Source organism: Sprattus sprattus (assembly GCF_963457725.1).
Source record: "Sprattus sprattus genome assembly, chromosome: 15".
Taxonomy (NCBI): Eukaryota; Metazoa; Chordata; class Actinopteri; order Clupeiformes; family Clupeidae; genus Sprattus; species Sprattus sprattus.
Genome location: NC_137913.1, coordinates 14718958 through 14744912, shown reverse-complemented (window position 1 = coordinate 14744912; position 25955 = coordinate 14718958). Strand labels below are relative to the sequence as shown.

General features: G+C 44.2%; 2 protein-coding genes across 3 annotated transcripts in view; both read left to right on the top strand.

Moving 5' to 3' along the window:
* Nucleotides 1-4214: 4214 nt before the first annotated feature.
* On the top strand, nt 4215-9013 carry anxa1a (annexin A1a). Of its 2 annotated transcripts, none has more exons than XM_080852902.1 (13): nt 4215-4234; nt 4927-5000; nt 5434-5518; nt 5897-5991; nt 6233-6346; nt 7217-7307; nt 7444-7523; nt 7631-7687; nt 7895-7988; nt 8207-8302; nt 8425-8483; nt 8577-8699; nt 8839-9013. In XM_080852902.1, exons 2-13 carry the CDS (start codon nt 4941-4943, stop codon nt 8896-8898), a joined length of 1014 nt encoding a protein of 337 aa, XP_080709028.1. In that variant the 5' UTR covers nt 4215-4234; nt 4927-4940; the 3' UTR covers nt 8899-9013. The 2 variants fall into 2 exon arrangements, with proteins under 2 accessions (XP_080709028.1, XP_080709027.1); XM_080852901.1 differs by having other exon boundaries at nt 4215-4242.
* Nucleotides 9014-11142: 2129 nt separating this feature from the next.
* The window catches only part of mfsd3 (major facilitator superfamily domain containing 3), a 20843-nt gene continuing 6030 nt past the window's right edge, over nt 11143-25955 (top strand). Inside the window, exons 1-4 of the mRNA XM_080852832.1 lie at nt 11143-11280; nt 11839-12624; nt 20519-20666; nt 24864-24964. Coding sequence (XP_080708958.1) covers nt 11937-12624; nt 20519-20666; nt 24864-24964 — 937 coding nt within the window. The 5' untranslated portion in view covers nt 11143-11280; nt 11839-11936. The remainder of the gene's footprint in view (nt 11281-11838; nt 12625-20518; nt 20667-24863; nt 24965-25955) is intronic.

Sequence of the window (25955 nt, the reverse complement as noted above, 5' to 3'; positions counted from 1 at the left end):
ATTTTCAAATTAAGGTTGATGGAATATGGTAAAGTGAAAGGCTGATAATCACACCTGCTGCTCCCACTAGGTGTCTAGGCCATGCACTATGTAGTGTTTGTGGTTCGGGTCGGAACACCCCGTGGAACTGTAACACAAGCCTTCAAAGTATAAAATCACCAACAATGTCGGCAAAATACACCAGTTAGCCTGTTGGCAAGCTACCAACTGAGCTGTTGGTGGTTTTTGTGTGTGTTTAAGCTAGGTAGCTCACTAGTTTCAGACCAAAACTCCACAATGCTTCTCTGAGGGATATGACACTGGAACTCCAGCATGAAGAATTTACATTTTTGTCACATTTGTTATTAAAATAATAGGTGATTGAACAAAATCACACATACTCAAGATGTTTCAACGCTGAGATAACCATTTTTATTGAGTAATATGTTGGACTTTCATGTTTATATGAATACCAAAATAAAAGTTAACAAAGTAATAGCATTTACAGTGAATAAATAAACTATGCGAAACAGAAAAAGCAACATCAAGTAACAGGACGGTTCAGTAGCATTTAAAAAAAAAAAAAATCTCATTGCTTCATTTTTTCCTCACAGAATTCCATAACTAAGTCTTGTTCAAGAAGGGCAAATAAAAACATGCAACAAAAAAGTGGTCTAAGAGATGCTATCACCCTCATATTAGGGTAGATTGAGGAGCTGAAAGATTTCTGAATCATTGATTAAACCTACATCACATTACTTTAAGCTAGTTAAACCCTCAGAAGTTAAGGTACTGTGTACATTTAATCAGAGAACTGCATCTTTGACCTTGGCATAGCTACTTGGATTTTTATCCTATTGTGTTATGGCTTCTTGAGTTTGTGATGTACTTTTGTATGTACTTGTATTTATTGTATGTTTTTAGATGTTTAGTTGTTCGTATGGAATGTTTATGAACCTCCAGGGTACAGCTAGTGTAGTTATCAGGGTTTACTGGAGCCAAGTTCACCTGTGTCTCTGTCCTGGTCCAGGTGAGTGTTGTGTACGGCACAGGGCCTGCACGGCCAGGTGTCTGCCCTCAGGTCCGGCACGCTGCCGGGCAGATCCTCCATAGCGGGCATAACAGCACGCGTTCGGACCAGGTTAGTACGGCCTACTGTTTCATCTGTGTAAGTAGACAGGGTGGTCGTCTCCCAAGCACCTGTGCAAAGGATGGGAAATAGACATCAAATAGAGGCCCAGTTAGAAAAGTAATCACAGTAGAAAAACAAACATGTTAGGAAACACAGCAAATCAAATCAAAAAGCCACCTGCTTAAATAAACTGTTTGAAGACGGTGCCATTAACCAGTCTCCATAAAAATTAATCTATCAGATAGTGCACTCAACATTTATTTTAGGAAAGTCCACTGGGTCCACATAGTAACGCCATAGTAATCTATTAGATGTCTGATAACTTGCTCTGTTAACTCTTTACAGCTCACTGATCACTTCACTAATCAACAACTGTACACAATGTTGAAACTACAAATACACAAATAAACAAATAAAATGTTTGGTTTATGTGTCACTACAGTCGATGATCATGATGTTTCTGTCCATTGCTGTTTTTACATAATCACTATACCCATCACTTATCACTTTGTATGTACCGCATAGGAATGCTGAACTAAATAAGTGATACACTACATGGGGTCCAGCTTGCAGTAGATGTGTGCAGGTGGAAGTTGAGCACCTACGTTGTTTTTTAGTTGGAGCGACGGTGTGGTTGCGGAGTTTCTTCCCCATGAAGTTTAAAGACATGCACACATTCTCGGTTCCTGGAGAGTTGAGGTACATGGTGCCAGAGTTTGACCTAAAAACACACCAGAACAGCAAAGACTGCAAAATCAGAGTTTTATTCATCTTTAACTTTACTCTTCCTCATACCTGTGATGCATAAAGAAGCAAGCAACTTCAGAGTCTCTGCACACACCATATACATGTGTCCATTTCAGGCATAATAACAAGACTCTTGATCCACTCCAGATGAATTCAGTGCCTAACCTGCATGAAAGCATCTGAACAGCTTGCAAACTGACATGCAGAGTTTGGCATTCCCTCAAGACCAACACGTGTATCTCGTTAATCAAAACTACACTGGCATAGCTAACTGTTACCAAGAAGAAAAAAAAAAGATATATCCCATGTCAATCTGACACAGCATGCAGAGAAGCAGAACAGCATGCAGGAAGCTCGATCAATCAGTCACAAAGCTGTGCATTTAGTGACAAATTCACAGACAAACTCCAGATGATGAAGCAACATGCATTCAAAACAATACACACCTCTTCTGAAATGTTACCTTGATGCAATTCTTACTCCTGCTGCCGTGAGTTTGCAGGGAAGTAGGTTGGCATTCGGGGAAAACTGGAGAGAGGCAGCTTTTTCAGAGGAACTCAACTCTCAACACTGTTGAAATATTAAACCCTAGAGGTGGGTTTGGTTACGACGGGTATTAGTTTGCCGGCTCGGCACAGGTAGATTGAAAGCCATCCTCAGGTTTCCAATGTGCGAGATAGAGATTGTAACAGGATATTTCGTAGAACTGCCTCTCTATCTCCTCCTCCTCTCTCTTTCTCTAATAAACAAGATATGTCTATAGCACAAACACACATACAGACACACACACACACACACACACACACACACACACACACACACACACACACACACACACACACACACTGTCATACATTTAACAATGGATTATGTGTGACACAACAAAAAAGGTAACATAGTTTAAGAAACACTATACCTGTCTTTCCCACAGTGCTAATCCTGAGGGTCCTCTATCAAACAAAATCATTCCGTCTAATCCAGTACACCTGATCTAGTCATCACACCATTCATTTGATTATGTTATTGTAGCACGTGTAGAACATCCATGACTTTTGTCATCTCTGCAACTTTCTGACACAATGACTGAATGTTATCATGGCCTCCTCTGTTCTCTACTCAGAGCGATGGGACACACCCTCTCTTTGAAAGGTAACCTCTCATCATCACTGTAACTGAGCTCTTCGGGTTGTCTGGTCATTAGTTCACCAGTCTCGCGTCAAGACCAACACTGTTGTTGGTTGCTAGAAGGCTTCACAACACTTCACAACACTGTCCGTTTGCTGGCCATTCAAACAAACATCACAACATTGACCTGCACTGCCATGGTGCTCTAGCAGATATGATGCCCACACTGAGCACCTACAACAGCGGTGGAGCTGTAGAGCTAGACAATGCTTGTAGGCCCACAAAACCTTAAGGAATGTGGATATTTTTTTCAGACAAGGGCTTTGAATTGGGGGAAATGACAGAAATTATTAACCAGTAACTCACAATGGACAGGTTTAGCTAAAGACATCTGTAGTTTAATGCCAAACAGTGATGGGATCACATACCGTGCCACCAATTCCATGAAGAAAAATCCATATTCTGAGAACATAGTAAAACAATTACATTCCAGAGCAGGAATGATTTCTCAGATGGAATCCTAGTGTCACACTGGGTTAACACTGTCATTTACCTCTTTGTCAAAGTGTGACCTCACATGTTTCGAGGAATTCTGAACAGGGTGTGTCATCCCAACAGATAAGACTGTAGCCTATAGGTGGGCAGTGGTATAATGCTGTATTCATTTAATATTTCCTTTAAATGTTATAATTCCTTTACATTTAATCAAAAGCATCTTTTCCCAGCAAACCGAAATGTTTGAGGGTATAGCATATATAATTACTTTAAAATCAAAAGTATTTTTTCCCAGCAAACTGAAATGAGCAAGCTTGGCCAAGATAAAGCATAGGACACAGCAGAGATAAACATGTTTAGCTATTGTGATAACTTATTACTTTATAATGATTGCTGTCCAATGTTTTGAAGTTAAGCTTCCAATAAAACACTGTTAGCAACACCTGTCAGCTTGCCTGTTACTACCCCTGACTGGTTTGTAGGAAGGAAAACATGGCAGTTAGGCTTATCAGTATTTAAGCATGAGTATTTCAGTACATCAGGCGATAGCAATCTTTTATATTGTTGCAATGAGCTCAAGCCTCGCCAGCGTCAATGTGGAAACTTCCTCCCCCGCCGCCAAACCAAACCCACTGTAAACTTCCAGCCTAGGCTGAACATGTGGTCCGCCAGCGTTGCTAGGTGGGGTTTCACTGGTATAAATACATGGCTTTCACTGCCGCCTGCTCCCCGCTGACAGTCTGAAAAATCTCTGCTGTGAGTAGGTAAGTCTTTACTCCCCATACAGCTGTGGTAAGACATACACCTGGTAAGGGTTGGTCATCAAATTGTTCACAAACGTAAATAAAACAACGATTTGGTATGCAAAGGTGTTAAAAACTAGTTCTGTTGCTTACACAGTTTTGTCATAACTTCAGTCTTTGTAAATGCGGAAACGAAAACGGTGTTCTAACTACGGTTGCTGGTTGTTACAGAGACTTTTCAGTTGAAGAAGTAAAACTCACTCTGCACGCTGTAATTTGTTGGAAAGGTACCTGGTGTAAAAATGTTCTTGGAATTTGGGCGTGGTTCGATTTTTGTCTTACTGCCAATTTGATTGAATTTGTCCGTTCTTTATAAGTGAGAATATCCTTACGTGCTGTAAACTGTAATTTTTTTTATAATTTCATGAATGTATAGCTGATATAAAGGTATGATCAGTGATGATTGTAATAATGTAAATCATGAACTTTCTTCCCGGTAAATCTTAACCTTAGAGAGGTGATGTAAGACAAACTGCAACGGCTATCTGAGAACCGTTTGCATAGGCGTCAGGGGACTGGCATTTTTAGAGTAGTGCAGTGCTAACAATCTAGCTGTTATTGAAAGTGTGAATACCAGTCTTTGATTTCACACCTCATGATTATTATTCGTAGTAATAGTGTGTTCACTCGTTTGTTTCTGTACAGATACATCCAGAACCATGTCATTCATCCAGCAATTTCTTCAGCAGACAGTCTATCTGGGCATTCCGGAGGAGTCAGTAAGTCTAACTTTGGCTAAACCAGAGGAGTACATTTTCCTTTTTTTTCTTCTTCAGTGGAAAAAGTTACCAGTCTGAGTTAATTTGATGAGGGATAGGGATAGGGAGAGAGAGGGAGGTGGGAGGAGTGGTGGGATAAAAGGGTGAGAGAGGAGGAGGGAGGAGGAGAGGAAGAGATATTCAGTAAAAAAAGAGGAAGAGGGCTTTTTCAGCAGGGTGACTCAGAGGAGGAGGAATGTTCTCTCCCCTACGCTCCCCTCCCAATAGACCAAAATTCCCTCCTCAAAACAAGATGGACTCCTTAGCCGTGTCTGTGTTTTTCTAACCCATGTTGCACTATTTTGTTGGGTGGGGATTTCCTTTTGTTTTCCATAACCTTTCTGTCTCACTACTGCAATATGACTGATGACATCACATTTGCTGTTGCCAACAGAAACACAAGGGAACGGTGACTCCTTACCCACAATTCAGTGCTGAAGGAGATGTCGGTGTTTTAGACAAAGCCATCAAAGCCAAAGGTCAGACCAAATGCAAGAACAACCTCACTGACTACTGAGAGACATCTGCCTCTATAGGAACTATGCCTCTTAAGATATTCTTGAAATACTTGAAATCTCCAGAGTGATGTGAATAACCCCTTGTTAGTGTGCATGCCTAGGCAGGCTGTGGCTTGCAGGTGAGTGTGTGGGTCTTTGTAGGTGTTTGCCCTTGACCAACTGCATTGTGTGGGTGTGTTTGTTCAGTTCTCTCCACTTATCACATTGCACCCACTCCCACTCCCAACGTCAACTCGCACCCTACAGCATTGCTTGCTGAAAACCCCTAAGACGTGAGCTTTGTGTCTGGGTGACTCTGCATACTATCCACTGAGGGTACTGTATCATGCACTCTTACAGGTGTGGATGAGACCACCATTATTGAGGTGCTGGTGAAGAGGAGCAATGCCCAGCGGCAGCAGATTAAAGCTGTTTACATGAAGGCCACTGGCAAGGTAAAACACACTTCCCTCAAACTCTTTTGTTTATGTACAGCCACATAAACACTTACGAATACACATGATCACATTCATACGTTTACCCTCAAGCACATACAGGGCCTTCTAACATGCTTTATTTTTTATACATAGAATGCACCACACACACACACACTCATGTGATCATCCACACTACCCCGTATGATCATAATGTGACAGTTAGGAGCCTGATATCTCTCTGGCTGTGCTCTGTGTTTAGCCCTTGGAGGGAGCGTTGAAGTCGGCCCTGAAGGGTGAGCTGGAGGATGTTGTTCTGGCTCTTCTCAAGACCCCTGCCCAGTATGACGCCCAGCTGCTTAAACTTGCCATGAAGGTCAGATTTTTTATTTGGGGTGGGGGTGTAATTTTGATTGACTTTTAATGTGTTTACCTTATCAAGATTTGGCTTTTTTTTGGTAAATGTATAAACGTCTTCATGTTCGTTGTTAAGATTTAAGCATTTCCAAACTCTCTATAAAAGCACTGCAACTGAGACTATAAAAGCACTGAAACTGAGATTTGAATAAAAGCAAAACAATGTTGTGATTGAGTTGCTATGACCAATAGACTGTGTGTCACATACTGAGTGTCCTCCTATCGTGTATTATGGGGGACTGGCTTCTCTGGTTTCTCTCTGTTGTCTTGTCTTATCCTCCTGCCTATCTTGGCTCGCTTGGCAACCATGTGTCGGTTTTATCCCTGTTGCTGAGTAAGATTGTGTCCATCAGTGCTTAAACAACACTGAGGTAACACACCCTGAACTTTTGCTCATTCATTTGTTGTAGAAAACGGACCTAAATGCAACTAAAAAGTGCCCTCCGTGATTCTGTTCCAGTAAAAAATTGTTGTTGAATTCAGCAAATTACTCCTGATGGTCCTCTAGCTGTCCACCACTCTGGTGTTTGTACACAGCCCTGGCTCTGTATATTCAAAAAACATACAAATAATGAGACGGACTAAGCCATAAACAAGTCCAGCCAATCAACACATTGCTTTAAGAGCACATAAGGGAGGGGTGTTTGTGTGATGATGTGATCGTCACTACAGATGAGTGCAATATGTGCTCTGACTGACATACCATCGACCCTGTAAACACAGGTTCGAGTCCGGGTGGATTGACCACGCTCTCCCTTTGCTACAGTTTGATTGGTTGCTAAGCTCATATCTCTATTTAACATTACATTTGATATCAAACTCTATTCAGGGACTAGGGACAGATGAAGATACACTGGTTGAGGTCCTTGCCTCCAGGACCAACAGAGAGATCAGAGATATAAAACTGGCTTACAAAGAAGGTCTGTAATTATTATTATTTTTTTTTTATCAATTTCACTCAATCAAATCAGACAGCCGGCCATATTTCTGTCGGTGTCCTACATTGTTTAGATTGGTCTTGTGTCACAATTTACCATCTTTGTTTTGTTGCTATAGAATACAAAAAGGAACTGGAAGATGACATCAAGTCCGACACAGGAGGTGATTTCAGGAAGGCCCTTCTTGCTCTCTGTAAGGTAGGGTTTTGGTTATGGAAAACCAACAGCCATTGTTTCACTATTTCTGTATGTGTTTCATAGATTTTGTGCATATTTATAATTCTTTATCTCTTTCTTGCTTTCAGGCCAGCAAGTCTGAGGACAACATTGTGAATGACGACCGTGCAGACAGTGATGCCAGAGTAATTACAGTTCCTTGATTCATTGAAACCCCTAGTCACAGGGCACATTTTGTATTGCATACTCCAAGCTTTTTAGCATCATGCAGAAGCATGAAATTGTCTTTTCAACTTCCTCTTTGTGCCACAGTGAGTGGATGCAATAAATGAATACAGTATGTCTAAAACACTGTGTATCTATAACTTTAATCCTGTAACTCCTCTTCCAAGGCTATATATGAGGCTGGAGAGCAGAGAAAGGGCACTGACTGCGCTGTTTTCATTGACATCCTCACCAGCAGAAGTGCTCCCCAGCTCCGCAAAAGTACTGTTTGTGAAGTTACCTGGAAATACACCGCCATTGGACTTTTGTTTGGTGTCTTTTACTCTTCTCAGTTGCTGTGTAGTTTTCTATTTATATTATTTAGTCCAACAACAAATTTGGTTTGACTGTGAATAGCATACTGAACAAACACACAACTAGACAAATACACAACAATGTCGTGTGCTGTGGTCACCGGTGTGGTCTGTTGGTTTACACAGTGTTCCAGATGTACTCCAAATACAGCAAAGTGGACGTCTCCGAAGCCTTGGACTTGGAGCTGAAGGGGGATATAGAGAACTGTCTGACTGCTGTAGGTAAGAGAAGTGCTCGAAGAGAAGAGCTGGAGTAATATGCTACACCACTCATCACCATCCCTCATCTACACACATGTTTTTTGATTTATTGACATTTGGTTTGTCTCATTCTTGTCTTTCAGTGAAATGTGCTGGAAGCAAACCTGCCTTTTTTGCTGACAAGCTCTATGAATCTATGAAGGTAATATCATTTTTTTCTTTAAGTAGTGCTGTCATAGAAAAGTGTAATCTTGGTTGACGTTGCGCCTGATGTCTTGTATAATGGCTCTGGTAGGGAAAGGGAACCAGGACAAAGATCCTAACCAGAATCATGGTGAGCCGCTCTGAGATAGATCTGGCAAAGATCAAGGAGGAGTACACGAAGAAGTATGACAAGAACCTCTATCAGGACATTTTGGTAAACCATTATTATGTTTTCAGATACATAGCGACGTATAGATTTCAATTGTATATCTTTCAAATTAAACATTTGGCAAGGAGGAAGGGTACACGAAAGAATTTTGCAATACTGAGGTTCTGCTTTCCTCTGACTCTAGGATGACACCAAAGGAGACTATGAGAAGATCCTTCTGGCCATTTGTGGGAGTGAGAACTAACCACGTCCATAATAAAGAAGATATGAAACACTCATTCTTACATGCAAAGAATCACACTGTCAAATGCCAAAACATATATGAAAATTGAAAGCTTCATGTTGCCATATTAAACAAAGTCCACCAATAAATGCTGTATGGGTGATGTTATACCAACTGTGTTTTTTTGTGTGTTCTTTAGTGAAAATATGAGAACAATTTACAGCAAGCCAGCACCCCTGCTGCAAGCTGATAGCATACAGCCATGGTGATACACATATGCCCTTGTATGGTTTTATTTAGGAAAGCTACATTTTGAGCAGGAAACCCAAAAAGGAAGTTTTAATATGTGTTAATATTAATGTTTTATAATTTAATGTATATTTTAATATTGAGTTTTAATATTTGAGTGGTATTTTCTTCATTCATTTATTTAAAATGCAACAGACTCATTGCAGCAAGGAAGAACCAAAGGAGCATGAAAGCTATGCCACCAGGGTTAGTATTGTCAAATCAATCAAAATAATGTCTAGCCTGCCGATAGATTTGATTGAGGTATGATTGACATATCATTCCGAGTGTGGATGAACATTATGTGGATATTTCACACAGTTGTGTGTGAGTGACTCTTTAAGAGTTTAAATTTGCATTATGCCACAGTGGCACGGCAGGGAAATATCACACCTGTACCTGCCTGTACGGCAGCTATACTGAAGCTGAATGCAAGTACACCTTTTTTCTACAAGTCATTAGGCATATTACGTCACTGCAAGTCATCTTCCAGTGAAGTGGTTTCATGCGCTGCATAGCCTACTTTGTGCTTGGGCTGGTTCTGGAAAAAGTCAATAAGCAGATTCCTTGATAACGCTGTCCAGGAATGGCCACCTCCCAGTTCCAGGTGAACAGACAAGGTAAGGTTAGAACATGCATCCTCTCCAGTCTGAAGAGTCTTCTGCGAATAGGTACGGCATGCTTTTCCATTAAGACACAATTTCCAAGTAATGGTTCAAGCTGAGAAGCCAGTTTGAAGAAATGTGTACAAAAGGCATGAAGAGATCCAGACCGACTGGCATTTATGGGTGACCCACCAGTGTGAGTCACACCTTTGAGTGTACACTCTTCAAATTGTCAACCTATGAAATCATAATTCAGCTTTATTGATGCAATCATTGATCCATGCAAAAGCTAGAGAGACTGGAGAATTTAGATGAATTTGATGTAAAGTCTAATGGATTATAATCAAGGACTCTACCTTAAATAATTGTTTTCATCTCTGTTCCCTACAGCCTACCTTAGTAAAGGAATATCCTGCTGTGCTACACATGAAGAAACACCAAGGAAGTCAAATGACATAACTTTTGCGAATTGAGGGAACATTCCCCCCCCCACCCCCTTGCTTGAAAAGTAAGAATACTGCATGTATCGAGACAGGAAGATGGAAGGTGTGTGTGTTTAAAGAGGGAGAGAGAGATCTAGCCAAGAGAGAGAAGACTTGTGTCGTCCATATGTGTCAGAGTGCTTGGAATGTGCTTACCCATCCAATCATTAATCAACAATACTGCTTGACTACCTCAGACATTAGACACTAGACTAACAGGGGTTTAAATGACTCATTGTGAAAAAACAAACTGCAGACACAACAGGAATTTGACATCAGTCCAGGAATGTCTAAATGCCTTTCAATGAATATCACGAAATCAAACTTTTTATGGAACAAAGCTTTCCCTCAAACAATGCTTCAGAAGTCATTTCTGTGTTCTTGTATTGCACGTTGGTATTTGATTTCAATGGCCAGTTCATCCATATTTGAGGCTGCTTCGTTCCTTTTCTTTGAAAGAAAACGAAACTTAAAAAGAATACAAGAAGTTAGGCTTACAGGATACTGGTATTGCCGTTGGTTTCATGCGAGTGGTCAATTTGAAGACATGCTTACCCTAGCCTCGAATAAGATTGGCCTCATCGTCGCCCAGACGCTCATATTATATTATGATAACATAACAACATGTTATGCATGCCTATTTACCTCTCTATTTACTATCTAATTACACTAAATGCACTGCCTCTCGCAATGGGAGTTCCTCACTTTCTCTCGCAATGGAGAGTTCCCAAAACATAGGATCTTCAAATACTTTTAAAGACAATCCAAGAGAAATCTTGTAGAGGTTCACATACACAAACGTGTCAGCGTGGCTAGTCCTGTACGTTTGAACAGCTTAGTCTTGCACAGTATTCCATTGGTTTGTTGCTGATGTGACGTCATCGGGCAGCGCGGAAGTGCCAAGGTTGGAAAGGAACAGCAAGTGCGGTTTTGGACGGACTACTCAAGGATTTTTTTATCGTGGCTGATGGAAAAAAAATGGTGTTAATGTGATTATTGGTGTTTAGCTGACCAGGGAGACTGTCCAGGTATCTCTTCAGATAGCTTTCACGATTTACTGCATGTCCACCTCTGGTTCTAACATGTCAACCCCTTCGGATGTCCACCTGTATAACCCTCGAGAAAAACCCTTTTAATTCATAAAATAAAATCGGTAAAGTGGTGAGTGGGTGGTTGGGGGGATGTCGGTTGCCGTAAACGATAAAACAACATGAAGTGGTAGACTTCAGAAACAAGCTTCCGGCTGTTCTTTGTTTACCTTAGTGTGTGTTCGTGCATTATCATTGTCGAAACGAGTAGCACGCAATTGTGAACCAAAAATCCGTACGATTTTATAAGCCCGCAAACCATTTACATGGGGGGGAATTCGGAAGGGTTCACATGTGTGCTGGTTTGAAAACATAAGGTGCATGTGTGCCTTTGACGTAACATTAGCCTGCATGAATGAGCCAGTGAGAATTTGCCAGATGCATTGATTACACTCCTATGAGTATTGTAGAATAAGTTGCTCTTGCATGAAACTGGTTCTCTATCAAAATTGAGTTCAAATATTAAAACTGTTCTGTTCTTTGTGCCTTTTTATTTAGGTTTTTAGGTTAGACGGTAGAAATCAGTAGTAGTACTCCCTCAGTAGGCTATCTGGTGCAAGATGAGCTGAGGAGTGCCCCATTCCCCTCGTAGCATCATGAATGACAAACTGGTGTTCCTGGGCCTTCTCTACTTCGTCCAGGGAATCCCATATGGCCTGCAGTCCTCCCTACTGCCAGTCTACCTGCGTGGGGCAGGCCACTCGCTCACCCGCATCAGCCTGACCAAAGCCCTCTATTTCCCCTGGGTCCTAAAGGTCCTGTGGGCACCACTAGTGGACAGAGTGGGGACCAAGCGCTGTTGGCTGGTTTGGACCGTCACAGGCTTGGCGCTGACATGCCTGGCCAGTGCCTCTTTGTCGCCGGACCTCCAGTTCTTGGGGGTGGCGGGGGCACTGCTGGTTATGAACGTGCTGGCTTCCGTGCAGGACATTGCGGCAGACGGGGCTGCCATCAGGCTGCTGAAGGGGCAGGGCGAGTTAGGTCTGGGCAACACCGTGCAGGTGGTGGGCTACAAAGCTGGCTCGGTGTTCGCCGGTGGAGGGCTGCTCGCCGTGATCGACGTGGCCGGCTGGGGCTGGATGTTTACCCTGCTGGCGTGCGTGTACGGAGGGGTGGCACTGTTCGTGTGGGGAGCGCCCATCCTGGATGGCGAGCTGTCGAAGCCCGCTGGGGAGGGCAGGAGAGCCTCCAACGACGCCCTGCGGCCCTGGAAGGTGTGGAGGAAGCTGATGTCTGTGCCGGGGACGCCCTGGACAGCCCTTTATGTCCTCACCTACAAACTAGGTAAATGTCATCATTACCACAGTCACAGATGTATGCTCTTAATCATGTATCATTGTCATGTATACTCCTAATTCATTCCCAAGCATGGCAGATAGGTCAGGGTGTCACCATTAAGTGAGCATGACTGACCTGACTGTAAAAGTAGACAATGTAAAAACTGCCCATGAAGATCAACTATGCATCTGACAGCTTACGTAGCCTATGTGTCCATATTGTGATCCAAGATAGGGGCCTATTTACTGACCGTTACTTGGTGAGGTCTGGTATTCAAATCCTTTTTGTCAAATTCAGCACATTTCTCCTCACGGTCATTTAACAGTGTTTGTGCACAGTCCTGGCTCTGTGAATGGGAAACATACACTAGTCCAGCCACTCATTACTTCAGGAGCACAGAAGGGATGGTTGTAATTTAATTGGCTGTTGAGATCAAATACCAACAACCTTTGGCCGGAATTGTAGACCCCACCTCTCACCTGTCCCTGTGCAAGGCTTCACCTGAGCACATACCTTTACCTGAGAGTTTTTAACAGTGCTGGGGAACAGGACTGCTTTTCTGATCAACGACCTGCCTGAATCACATGCTGAAACTCTGGTTTCATTGGACGGTCTTCAATATGATGCTTGTATAGACCAAACATTGCGACTTACCAATTCTTTAAAAGTTGCCGTGATTTACATTTTGGTTAAAGCATCTTTGAGGGTTTAAAATCAGTACAGAAAACATTCAGAAATAAAATACAAATACATTGAACTGTACAGATGATTAGTATCCTTAAAGCCTTGATTAACGATCAATGTCAAGTGATGTCATAATAATATTATTAACATTTGGGTTCTCATCCTGCTCCTGAATTTTCTACAGAATTTTCCTATAATCTGCTCAGATTTCAAATGACCGAGAGCCACATGTAGGCTATGAAGTAGAATGCTATGTTGATTTTGTGTGAATATGTAAACAACTCCAGTTATTCATCTGATAAACCATTTACAGGCTAGCTCAACGTTTGTGGGTGTAATTATTGATTAATCTGATTTATTTTTAAAGTGACTTAAACTGTACTACTTTGAAAGAACCTTTTTCTGGGTAGTCAGCCCATTGGGCACAGTTGTCTCATGTGTGACCACTAGGTGGCTCTATAGCCATTCCCTATGTTCATGGCGAAAGTAGACTGGTTATGAGATCAAGAGATTCTCACATGACTGCTGATCAGATGATTGATTGTGGGATGTTTGTGTGTGTGCTGTGAGTGTGACTGAGTGTGCGTAACCTGTTCATGTTTGTTTTGTTGACTAGCTGGCTGCCTCTGTCCGAAGCTCAGCCTCGCATATAGACTTATGCCTAGGCCATATTGAATCAGCCAGTGAATATGAGCAGAATAGTGTGTTTGGCAGCAGAAGGGGATTATGTAAGGATTAGAGTCTCTTTGTGTCTGTAGCATTTCCATCCCAAACTGAAATGAGGGGGGGAAGGAATATGCAACATTTTTTTTTTGTTCATTAAAAAAACTCAGTGTACATGTATGTTTGTGTGTGTGTGTGTGTGTGTGTGTGTGTGTGTGTGTGTGTGTACGTGTGTGTGTTTGTGCGTTAGTTTGTGTGTGCATCATGGTGATCATTATTTGCTTCTGTGTGTTGAGAGTGTTTGTTCTATTACCTCCATTTGCATTGTGCTGAGTTTACAAAAATGTTTATGCATTGTGTGTGAGAGTGTGTGTGAGTGTGTTGTTAGGGTTTGGGGGGGTGTTGAGAGAGAGAGAGAGAGAAAGAGAGAGAGAGAGTCAGCGTTGGTGCAGTAATCGGATGAACTGTGGCAGACGACACCAGACAGCGCATTAAGAGTGGCAGGGCCCCTGTAATCTGACTTAGGGTGTCTCCGGCCATCATCATCCTAGTCATCATCACCTTCAGCTGCAAGCACTGGGCTTTCTAGACCCTCCGTACTAAATACTACAACCTCTTCACCCCTGTGGATTTGTCATTAAAGTAATCGTTGTTGTCACCAGTAGATTGGAGTTTTGCTTCCGTGTTTGTTGTCTCAGCTGTAGAATAAAGCTAGTTGTGTAAGGAATTTATACAGTGTGAAACATTTTTGCTCAAAGGTGTCATCTCAGAGATAACTATTGGCGTTTGGAGTTTGCACTTTAAAAAAAAATGGAATACGGAGTATCAAAGACGTGTGATGTGTATGCTGACTGATTCCATTAGGAAATCAGCTGATATCTTATTTCAATTCCACACAGTTAAGGAGTTTTGAGTTTTTATGAAGGTTGCATTCATTGTGTTTGTGTTTGTGTGTGCGTGTGCGTTTTTGTGTGTGTGTGTGTTTGTTTGTGAGTGTGTGTGTGTGTTTGTGTACAACAGCGTTGAGAGGGAGATCCCGCCCATACCGATTTCACTAAAATCCCCGCATTTAAGACATCAATCCCAAACTGCTGTCAGTCTGGCTGGCTGGCTCCGGCCAATGAGAGGGGTCTTTCTGTCTGTCTATGCATGTGAGTTTATAAGAGTGTTTGTGTGACCCCTGCACCGCCAGAGGTCAGGCCGTGACTAGAACCCCCCGGAGTGGGAGGGTGTTAGAGGGCCTAGGGCGAAGCGTGTTGTTGCGTGTGGAGGGGTGCAATGGCCGAGCCAGGCGGCGGGTTCCCGGTCACTGGGAACTGTGTGGCTGGGAAGCCATCAAGCAGGCCCAGGCGGAGCTGTGTGTGTGTGTGTGTGTGTGTGTGTGTGTGTGTGTGTGTGTGTGTGTGTGTGTGTGTGTGTGTGTGTGTGTGTGTGTGTGTGTGTGTGTGTGTGTGTGTGTGTGTGTGTGTGTGGGTGGTGGGGGGGGGTGTTGTAGTTGGAAGCCAGGCGGCCAGCTTCCCTGGGAAGTGACCAGGTGGAAGCATACAAGCGAGGGAGCGAACGAGTGAGTGGGAGAGGAGAAAAAGGGGAGGGTGAAAGAGAGGGTAGAAGAGGAGGGGGATGATGGGAGGAAGGCCCACTCTATGCCCCCCGCCCGACCCCCCCCCCCCCCCCCCCCCCAAAACCCAATCCCTCGCCCTTGCTCTCTCTGCCCCACCCCCCAACATGCACAGCAGGGCTCAGCAAGCCGAGGGTGGAGCGCCAGGGGGAGGGGAGAGGAGAGGGGAGGGGTGGAGAGAGGGGGCGCACACGCGGGCAAGAGGCAAATATTTTCCAGAGGGAAAGAGAAGAGGACCGCGGGGAGGCTGAGGGCAGATGAATTAATGAACAGTCACCACATGGTGCTCCATGAGGGAGAGAGAGAGAGAGAGAGAGAGAGAGAGAGAGAGAGAGAGAGAGAGAGAGAGAGGGAGAATGAGAGAGAGGGAGAGAGAGAAATAGAAAGAGGGAGAATGAGAGAGAGGGAAAGAGAGAAAGTAAGTAAGACTGAGGGAGAAAGAGAGAGAGGGAGAATGTAGGGGTAGGGGGCAGATATGCAAGAGAGTGTGAGGGCAGAGAGGGACCTGTGGACAGACTTGAGTGCTTTTCAGCATGTGAGTACAGAAAGAGCCACAGATTCACACAGACTGCATGTCATACTGCCCCACGCCTCACTCTACCACACCCACAAATGCCATGAGGTCTACACACATCAGTTGAAATACATATATTTAAAAATAATATACTAAAATATTGTATAAGAGTTCTGTATGTAAATGCAACACATTAATGTTCCGAAAGACTAGCTACTCTGGATGTTATAATCTCAGATGATCCAACCCTGTGTAAGGTCCTGAGGTCATCCCAGGTCATCACTAAGCTTTTTACCTATGATGTTGAGGTCCTGCTGTTCTGGCGGGTCAAGGGGAGGAAAAAGTCAAGGAATGCATCAATAAATCGGCCAGCTCTGAGACTGCTGTTAAAACTAGTTGTCAGAATTTGACACAAAATGTTATTTACAGATTCTGATACCGAAGGAGGTGCCGATCCTGTCGAATAGGTGCCGATCTCAATCTAGGAGGTCCCGGATCCTGTTCCGGCACTAGTTAAGCCTTGGGTATAGGTGTCACCATACTCTATATGCCAGAATAGTTCACAAAATCATTGTTCTCTTGGCGATTGTTCTGGTCGTGCTATGTGTTATGCCTTTGTTGGCTAGAGAATGCTGACCCAGTGTTGAGGAGCAAGAGGTTCACACAGAAAACTTGACCAAGCTGACCTACATGCTGAGGGAGGGGTTAGTATTTACTCCCCCATCCCACTGTGTGTCTGTAAGAAAGAAAGATAGAGAGGAGAGTGAGGCAGGGAGAGAGAATGAGTGGATGTGGGTGTGCATAGATCTGAGTGTATGCAGTCAGTACTAGGAGTGTGTGTGTGTGTGTGTATGTGAGACAGAGAGATGTTTGTGTTTGTGTGTGTGTGTGTGTGTGTGTGTGTGTGTGTGTGTGTGTGTGTGTGTGTGTGTGTGTGTGTGTGTGAGTGTGTGTGTGTGTGAGTGAGATTGAAAGAGAGAGAGGGTGTGTGTGGATGCATGTGAAAAGAAATGTATAGGAACTATACGTCCTGTGAATGTGTCCCTAGGGTGTGTTGTTGTTTTTGTTATACCTCTTCTGCGTTCTCTCTGATCCCCAGATCTTGTTCTCTGATATACCTGTCTTGGACTCACTGACCCCTGGACAACCCACCCCCCCACACCACACACACACACACACACACACACACCTCTAACCACACCTCACCCTCTTCCTTCAGTGTTAAGAGTTTTCCCATCCACACTAACGTCTCTGTGTCCCCTTCTTGCTGTCCTCTGTCCTCTGTGTCTGATTTCCAGTGTCCCTCTCTCCTCATCCTCCTCCTTTCCCCTCTGTCTGATTTCCAGTGTCCCTCTCTCCTCGTCCTCCTCTCTCCTCTGTGTCTGATTTCCATTGTCCCTCTCTCCTCGTCCTCCTCTCTCCTCAGTGTCTGATTTCCAGTGTCCCTCTCTCCTCGTCCTCCTCTTCCCTGTGTGTCTGATTTCCAGTGTCCCTCTCTCCTCGTCCTCCTCTCCTCATCGTGAAATCCCTCCGCCTCCCTACCAGTATGGCAGCTCTGGAGTTTTAAATCAGTGTCAGTGTCATGCAGTCATGCTGTTTCCCAGTTGCCAGTCTCTCAGTCACTGACACAGCAATAATTTAGTGCCTTTGTTGTGTGATGGGTTTAGTTTGTCAATTTCCCATCCCACTCTCTTCGTCTAGCTCTTTACGCTTCTTCAAATCTTAATGTTGCGTTTCTATAGTTCACATTGTTTTGTTTTGGTAGGTTGTTTTACTGTGTGTCCAATTTTCCACAACATAGGCCACTTTACTATATGTTCACAGTACACACCCCTACCCCTACATTCTCCCTCTCTCTCTTTCTCCCTCAGTCTTACTTACTTTCTCTCTTTCCCTCTCTCTCATTCTCCCTCTTTCTATTTCTCTCTCTCCCTCTCTCTCTCTCTCTCTCTCTCTCTCTTTCTCTCTCTCTTGCTCTCCCTATCAAACACAGCAAGCAACTCTACCCCACCCCCTGCCAGTCTGTGTATTTCTGGCTGTCTAATGAAATCCCCACAGAAATGGACAATTGTTGCTCCACTGATTATTTATAGCACTGAATAATCAGCCTCCTTGTTTGTTTTCTGCCATACTTTCAGAAAAAAATGACTTTGAAGCTGCGCGGCACAAATTAAAAAAAACAGAAACACTAAGACTGCGAAAACCGAAGCGCCGGAACACCGACTGCTTCAGTAGCTTCCTTGAGTTCGCTATCACAGAGCATCGTCGGAAGCTCCATCACACAACAGTTGGAAACACTGTTGCAGGCGCAGCAAAAGACGCTGCGCCGGGCCCTCCGAGCTCCGCGCAACACCGACAGAAGCAACCGCCTCAGTCAGGCTTACTGCGAGTGTAAGCAGGGTTTAACCACCCGGCACTGCTCTCGAGTTTTGTTCTTTTTCGCGTTTAGCTGTTTGAATTCTGAAGGATGAAGGTGACGGGGAAAGCTGTGGCGTCCTTTTGTGAAGTGGAGGTCTGCAGTAATTGCCACACTTGGCTGATGTCAGGGAAAGTGGAAAAAGAGATAGATTTGCTGAACGTGAGGAATGTGGCACTACAGTCGCAGTATTCTTGGGGCTTTCATGCTTTCCTCACATTTTAGTTCAGCTGTCAGAGTTGATCACTGAGAAAGTAAAGGGGGGGGGGGGAGCGTTGTCACAGAGTTGTCGGAACACGTGGCATTTTTAGCGTTAACGGCGGGTTCTTTTTCCCTCAGATATGTCTGATAACTCTCTCCCCCTCTTTTTTTGATTTGATTTTCTGTTTCTGTTGTGTTTTTTTTCCCGTCGTACCCGAGATAAGTCGACTGTTTTTCTCTCTCTCTCTCTAGTTTTGACAGCAGTCTCAGAGCTGTCAGTCAGTCTGCTGTCTCCCCGTCTTTACTGAAGTCAGGCTCCATAAATAATGACAGCCACTCTAAATAATACACCGCGGCAGTCTACTGAGTCTCTCCTTCAGTCGACGCCACACAGCGGCACAGCAGCAGCAGCACAGCAGAGCAGCCTGCTGTCTCAGAGCCCTGTGATGTCACTGAGAGCAGAAAGGGGGAAACTGTCTAGGATTTGAAAAATATATTTTCGTATTTTTTTATTTATTTTCATCATGACACTTTATCAGAAAGAATGTGGGAGGTTTGAATATTGTTTAAACACTCTTATCATGAGAATTCTAGTTACATGGACTGTGCTCACTCAGGTCAAGGACCTGTGCTGAACAACTACAAGCACACCTCAAAGACTCACAAACACCTGAAATAAGTGTGTGTGTCTGTGCTCAACCCATTTCCCTTAGGACCATTTGATGCTATTAAAGCTGCCGCAAAGTATCATTTTATTATATTCCATGAGCCAAATTATCTCTACATTATGGTAGCCATCACTGAAAGAAATAGAATAAAGAACTCTGCTGAGCTTTGATCACCTCCCCAACAGACAGCTTTCCAGAGCACCATTTACACCCCTCCTACGTGACATTCTGCATTCATTCATTTTCATTCATTCATTTTCATTCATTCATTCATTCATTTATTCATTCATTCATTCATTCATTCATTCATTCATACATTCATTCATTCATTTATTCATCATCCAATCTGAAGTATGCTCCGAAGGGAGGATGGGGGCTAAATCCTGGCAGTCGTAACAGGACCTGCTAACACTGCTCCCGCAGCAGTAACACTCCCACCCTGAACATTGTGTTTACCAAGGTCACCAAGGTCACAATTTCCACAATTGCAAATGATACTTACATATATTTTCCCAATCAGTATTATTACTGCAGACATTTATACTCAAGTATATATCTAGTATAAGTTAATTGTCTGCTAACATCAAAAATAAATGAATTAATTAAAAACTGAAATATAGTACTTGCATAAGTATTCAAACCCCTGTGTATTTGAGTTCCAGATTAAGGTGAATACACTTTTCCAAAATAATACAGAGGTGTGACTTATTTGACTAAAAACTGATCATAATTACGTACTACCTCTGAGTGGTTAAAGAAGAGACCCCCCTCTGGATATAATAATCACTCTGTCTAAGGGCCAGCCAGGTTTTGAAATAACAGAGGGAATAAAGACTAGAGACACAAGGTGATTCAGTTAGGAAAAGAATCCCAGAAAATATCCAAGTGTGTTGTTGTCCAATTGAGCACCATTTGATCCATAAGAAGAAAATGGAAATTGCATCACACCACCCAGATGCTTTGAAGAAAAAGAGTTCGCCCAAACCAAGCTTCTAAGGAAGATGGAGAGAGGCCTCCACTGTCCAGCCATCACCCCAAGTTCAGTGGCTGGAATTGGGGTGCACGTGTAGGTGCTGAGCGCTATGTCTGATATGTATATATGATCTGATCTGTAATGTAATCTAATCTCCCCGCAGGTGAGCAGGGAGCCATCAGCATGTTCCCCCTCTTCCTGCTCGACCATCACATGACCTCGCGTGAGCTGGGCTTCTGGAACGGCATCATCGCTATGGGCTTCTCCATCGCTGGATCCTCCATCGCCGGCCTCCTGCTCTCACAGCACAGGTAACAGCCCTAGGGACGGTGGACTGCTGCAGTTAGCACAAGCCTCACAGCACAGGTAACAGCCCTAGGGACGGTGGACTGCTGCAGTTAGCACAAACCTCACAGCACAGGTAACAGCCCTAGGGACTGCTCTCACAGCACAGGTAACAGCCCTAGGGACGGTGGACAGCTGCAGTTAGCACAAACCTCACAGCACAGGTAACAGCCCTAGGGACGGTGGACTGCTGCAGTTAGCACAAACCTCACAGCACAGGTAACAGCCCTAGGGACTGCTCTCACAGCACAGGTAACAGCCCTAGGGACGTTGGACTGCTGCAGTTAGCACAGTCCTCAGGTGGTAGCAGTACGGCTCATGTAACCCAGCTCTCAGGCAGGGACACTCACTGCACACGTGACCGAGACCCTAACGCTTCTGGAGTACCTGGGGTCTTCCTAGAGGTACTGTCGGGGAAGTAATGAATGAATATAGGATTTCAGCCTTCACTTCTTCACTTTCACCAAGAATAGGGAGGAGTACCTCGGGGAAGATTTGGTCAGGTGAAGGGTAAGATGCATCGCATTCCGGTATTTCTTCTATGGTATTTTTTTTTCTCCTTGTTTCTCACGTTCTGTCTTTCTCCCCCACACACATATGTAGATAGATAGATTATTTATTTGTCTTTGCAGAAACTTGTTCTGTGCCATTGACAGTGCATCTGATAGTTACAAAAACAGAAAAGACACAAAGACAAATACAGACAGAACACAACATGACATAGGACAGGACAATACACAGGCACACACAGTCTCACTTTCCCTTGGTCCGTATATCTGTGCAGCCCTTTGGGGGAAGTCTTGGTCAGGTGAAGGACAGGGTATATCGCTTCTTTTTTCTGTCTTTTCCTGGTTTCTCACTTTCCATCTTTCTCTCCCCCTCACAAACACTCATACACGCACACACACACACACACACACACACACACACACACACACACACACACTCATTTGGCATCCCGTCCTTCTCCAACCAACCCTGGAAAAGTGGAAAGTGAGAAACCAGGAAAAGACAGAAAAAAGAAGCGATATACCCTGTCCTTCACCTGACCAAGACATCCCCAAAGGGCTGCACAGATATACGGACCTCTGAATTTTCTCACACCCCCCCAACATTGCTGCCCCCTCCCCCCCAGGGATGGTTTGAGTAATGGAAGTAAACACAGCCCTGTGTGAGAGCCGCCACTCTCTCCAGGTGAGGTGTGAGGTGATGGTGGGCTTTGGCACTCATTTCCTGGGCAGGCGGAGAGCACCGGGGTGCCGTGGAGACCAGAGAACCCCGCTATTTCTCCCTTAAAAACCACCATGGTGGGGGCACAGCACAGGAACGTCATGGAACGTCATCTTGATAATATCCAGTAAACCTGTTGTTTGGCTTACAAACACAGGGAGTCACATGTTACAAACACAGGGAGTTATTTTTTGTGCATGTACATGTATTGTAGTGTAGCTTTTAAGATCTATGTATGTACATTTAGGAGTTACTAACTGATGCTTGATAGAGATGTTTCTATATTATATATACATTTCATTTACATTTCAAATTGTAGTCATTCTGCTTGTTTGATTCTTTTATAGGATACACGCAAGAAAACATTATATTCATATTTCCCCTCTTTCCTTTATAGTAGTCTGGCCTATTTATGTCGTTTTTTGGTAAGTTATACCAGAGGGCAGGTGTTCTTTACAAGATCAACAGGGAAGGAAAAAGCCAAGTTTGCACTCTCACTTAACATTTTGCATAAGACCCTGCACCTGACCACGATCATGTTATCATTTTTGCTATAAATAACTTTTTCTTTATGCCGTTTCTCTGGACAAATCTCTTTTTTGACAATTGCCATATACAGCAGCTCTGGAACTCTTCAGACTCTCTGACTGTTCCTCACATCCGGCTCATGTGAAAACTGCAGTCTCCCTCAACCAGCACGGAAAGTTTCTCCCTGTGTAACCAAACCATTGAGATATCTGCCACTAAAAGATGAGAGGCCTTACTTTGGACAAAGTGATGGTGAAAGAGGAAGTGTGTCTAAAAGTGTGCACTTATTTCTTTCTTTAGCTTTTTTTCTCTCTCTCTCTCCCTCTCTCTCTGTCTGTCTCTAAGAAAGATACTCTGACTGACTGTAGCAGAAGGAATGCTAAGTTTCACACGCGGGGCTGCATTCGGCCGACACTGTATGCATTGAGCCCCGAACCGCTCCTGCCTGAGGCCTGGCTTCCCACAGATAGGGTTTCCTCCCGTTGTCCGCGCAGGGCCGCTAAAAGCTAATTTGGACACTTATCCCAGTCCCATCTGCAACGCTTGAGTGGCCAAAAACTGACCCCCTTACACAGATCTGCATCAGCAATCTGAGAGCGTAAATCTTATCTCAGGAGCCGAGCCGGCAAGATTCGCCCATTTTCAGCTCTCCTTCTCTCTCTCTCTCTCTCTCTTTCTCTCCTTCACTCTCTCTCTCTCTATCTTTCTCTCTCCCCCTTTCTCTCTCTCTCATTCTGCCCCCCCCCCCCCCTTCTCTCCCTCTTGCTCACTCGTTCTCTCTCTCTCTCTCTCTCTCTACGCTGCCGTTTGAAAGGGAGGGAAATATGAAAGAGTGTCATTGAGAAGACTAGAGGGAAAGAAGGAATGGAAAAAAAGAAAGATCTAGAGGGAAAAAAGAGTTAGTTTGCATGAGAATGACGGCAGATTGGCTTTCTCTCGTGCGGCCGAGCAGACTGCCAGCACTGGCTGTTCTGATGGATCCTTCGCCCATCTACGCTGACAAAAAGGTCAGAATGGAGATGGAAGCATCATTTGATAGAATTTTCTTTTCTTTACTTCCCCTTTCTGCCCAACACACATTTTTTTTTACATTATTCATGACCCCTTTCTCTCTCTCTCTCTCTCTCTCTCTCTCTCTCTCTCTTTGTCTCTCTCTCACTACCCCTCTCTCTGCCCTCTGTCTATGACCGATTGTGTTCTTTAGATCAGGCAGGCAGAGAGTAGAGAGTCCCTTGGCCTGCCTTGACCGCTTTGCCAGACTGGAGTTTGCTGTAAGCAGTCCTCGGACTACTCCTCGGACTATTCCTCCATCTCTCGTGTATCACCACAGGTCAAGACTTTATGGGCGCTCAGACACAGCTAGCACACACAAGGCCAACATACACACACATATACCGTCCACCCATGTCGGAAGATGTTAAAACCGCCCATGTTATCAATTAGTACAATTTAGTGGAGGGTTCAGGGGGGAATATGAATTTCACTGACACAGCCCGCCGAAGCGCCCGAGGCGGTCACTCGCCTGCCCCTCTCTATCCCTCCAGCCCAGCCCTGTGCAGTTTGATGGACGGGCTGCTCGGAGTGCTCTGATTGGCAGCGGGCTAATCTGTGTGTGATTGGGAGATAATGGCTCCAAATGACGGACTGACTGGCTGAGAGTGAGACATCTGATGGACGCTAATTAGCCTCTGTCTAATCAGGCCCGTCACTGGGGATCTTGTCAGGTTATTGATTACCCCGTGAACCGGGCACACCAGGATGCTCTTTTAATCCGCTAATGGGGAATCAATTAGCGTGTCTAGGGGAAGAGAGAATCCACTGCGTTTGTGTCCAGTGTGCCTGTGTGCTTTGCTCTGTGTTAGTGCTTGTTTGTGTCCAGTGTGCTTTGCTCTGTATGCTGTACTCTGTGTAACTGCTTGTTTGTGGGAGTCCATCAGTGTTAGAACACCGATAGTAGGGCAGTATATAACAATATCACTTTGTGTCTCTCTTCTCACTATCACACAGCAGTTATATATCGATGTCGATGCACAGTAAACTAGCGTAGCTTTATTTTTCACCTCCATGAACGCTATTTAAATTATTTACTTTCATCCAATCCAATGCTGTGTGAAGGCCTGGTCTGTATCAGAACACTGCTAAACTCAATGCCATAGCAGCGGATGGATGCTAGCCTCCATCCACGAAGTGGCCAAAACCTGAATGATCGATACATGAATCAGGTGGCTTTCATGTACGTCATCTGGGACTAAAAGGGTCACATAGAAATGACAGTGTGCTGCCCAAGTAGTTAACCATCATTGGCCCGGGGGCTAGACTAGTGGAACAGAGAGCACACGGTAGGGTGTTGTCTGGTGTCTGGCTGTCTGAGCTGATGTTGGCTCTGTGTGTTCTGCCCTCTGTAGCATTGGACTGCTGATGAGGCGCGTGTTTGTGATGAGGACAGTGGGCATGATCCTGCAGAGCTCCCTGCTGACCGTGCTGGAGCCCTCCCTACTCATGAAGGGTGAGTGACATGTAACGCACGCACGCACGCACGCGCACACACACACACACTCACTCACTCACTCACTCACTCACTCACTCACTCACTCACTCACTCACTCACTCACTCACTCACTCACTCACTCACTCACTCACTCACTCACTCACTCACTCACTCACTCACTCACTCACTCACTCAGACACTCACTCACTCACTCACTCACTCACTCACTCACTCACACACTCACTCACACACTCAGACAATCACCCACACTCTCTCTCTCACACTCACTCACTCACACTCAGACACTCAGACACTCACCCACACGCTCTCTCTCACACTCACTCACTCACTCACTCACTCACTCACTCACTCACTCACTCACTCACACTCAGACACTCACTCACACTCTCTCTCTCACAGATACATACACATAAACTGTTGTACAGGACTTGTAGTACTTATCACGATAGACACACACATAGAGTAAAGAGTGCATAGTCAAATGCATTCATACATGCAATCATATTTGACAATCAAACACATTTACAAATACATATTCATTCAAATGATTGACTTCACTGGCCATGTAAGCACTATGCATCCAACATGCAACTGCTTTTCCATCATGGCTACTGTAAGCTTTGTGTTGTAATCACCTCAAATTCTGTCAATCGTTGATGCAGTAGGTGCTTGATATTTTGATAAGTATTCAACTCGGTTGACTGTATCTGAATGTAAGTAAGTGTAAGCAAACATGGGAGAATAGGATTTCTCAGAAGTTGCTGGCTATACGTTCCAACGTTCAGCCTTTTCCTCCGCTTTAATGTCAATGGTGGGAACACAGTATGGGGCTCATTTTTTGTCTTTCATCAGCGTCCGCAGTGGCTGCTTAGACCGCCTTCTATGTTCACGTGTCTGCGGAGCAGGCTGCCGTATTCAAGTGCCGTCTTGCATACTTGTCGACAGTTCAGCTGGTTGGTGTAGACACGTGTGATGAGTTTGTGGCCCA

Bases quoted from the DNA above. Each gene is read 5' to 3' on its own strand.
- anxa1a (XM_080852902.1), top strand. From the start codon at position 4,941: ATGTCATTCATCCAGCAATTTCTTCAGCAGACAGTCTATCTGGGCATT. The intron at 7,524-7,630 runs GTAGGGTTTTGG...TCTTGCTTTCAG, and splicing joins CCCTTCTTGCTCTCTGTAAG to GCCAGCAAGTCTGAGGACAA. The intron at 8,484-8,576 runs GTAATATCATTT...TGGCTCTGGTAG, and splicing joins AGCTCTATGAATCTATGAAG to GGAAAGGGAACCAGGACAAA.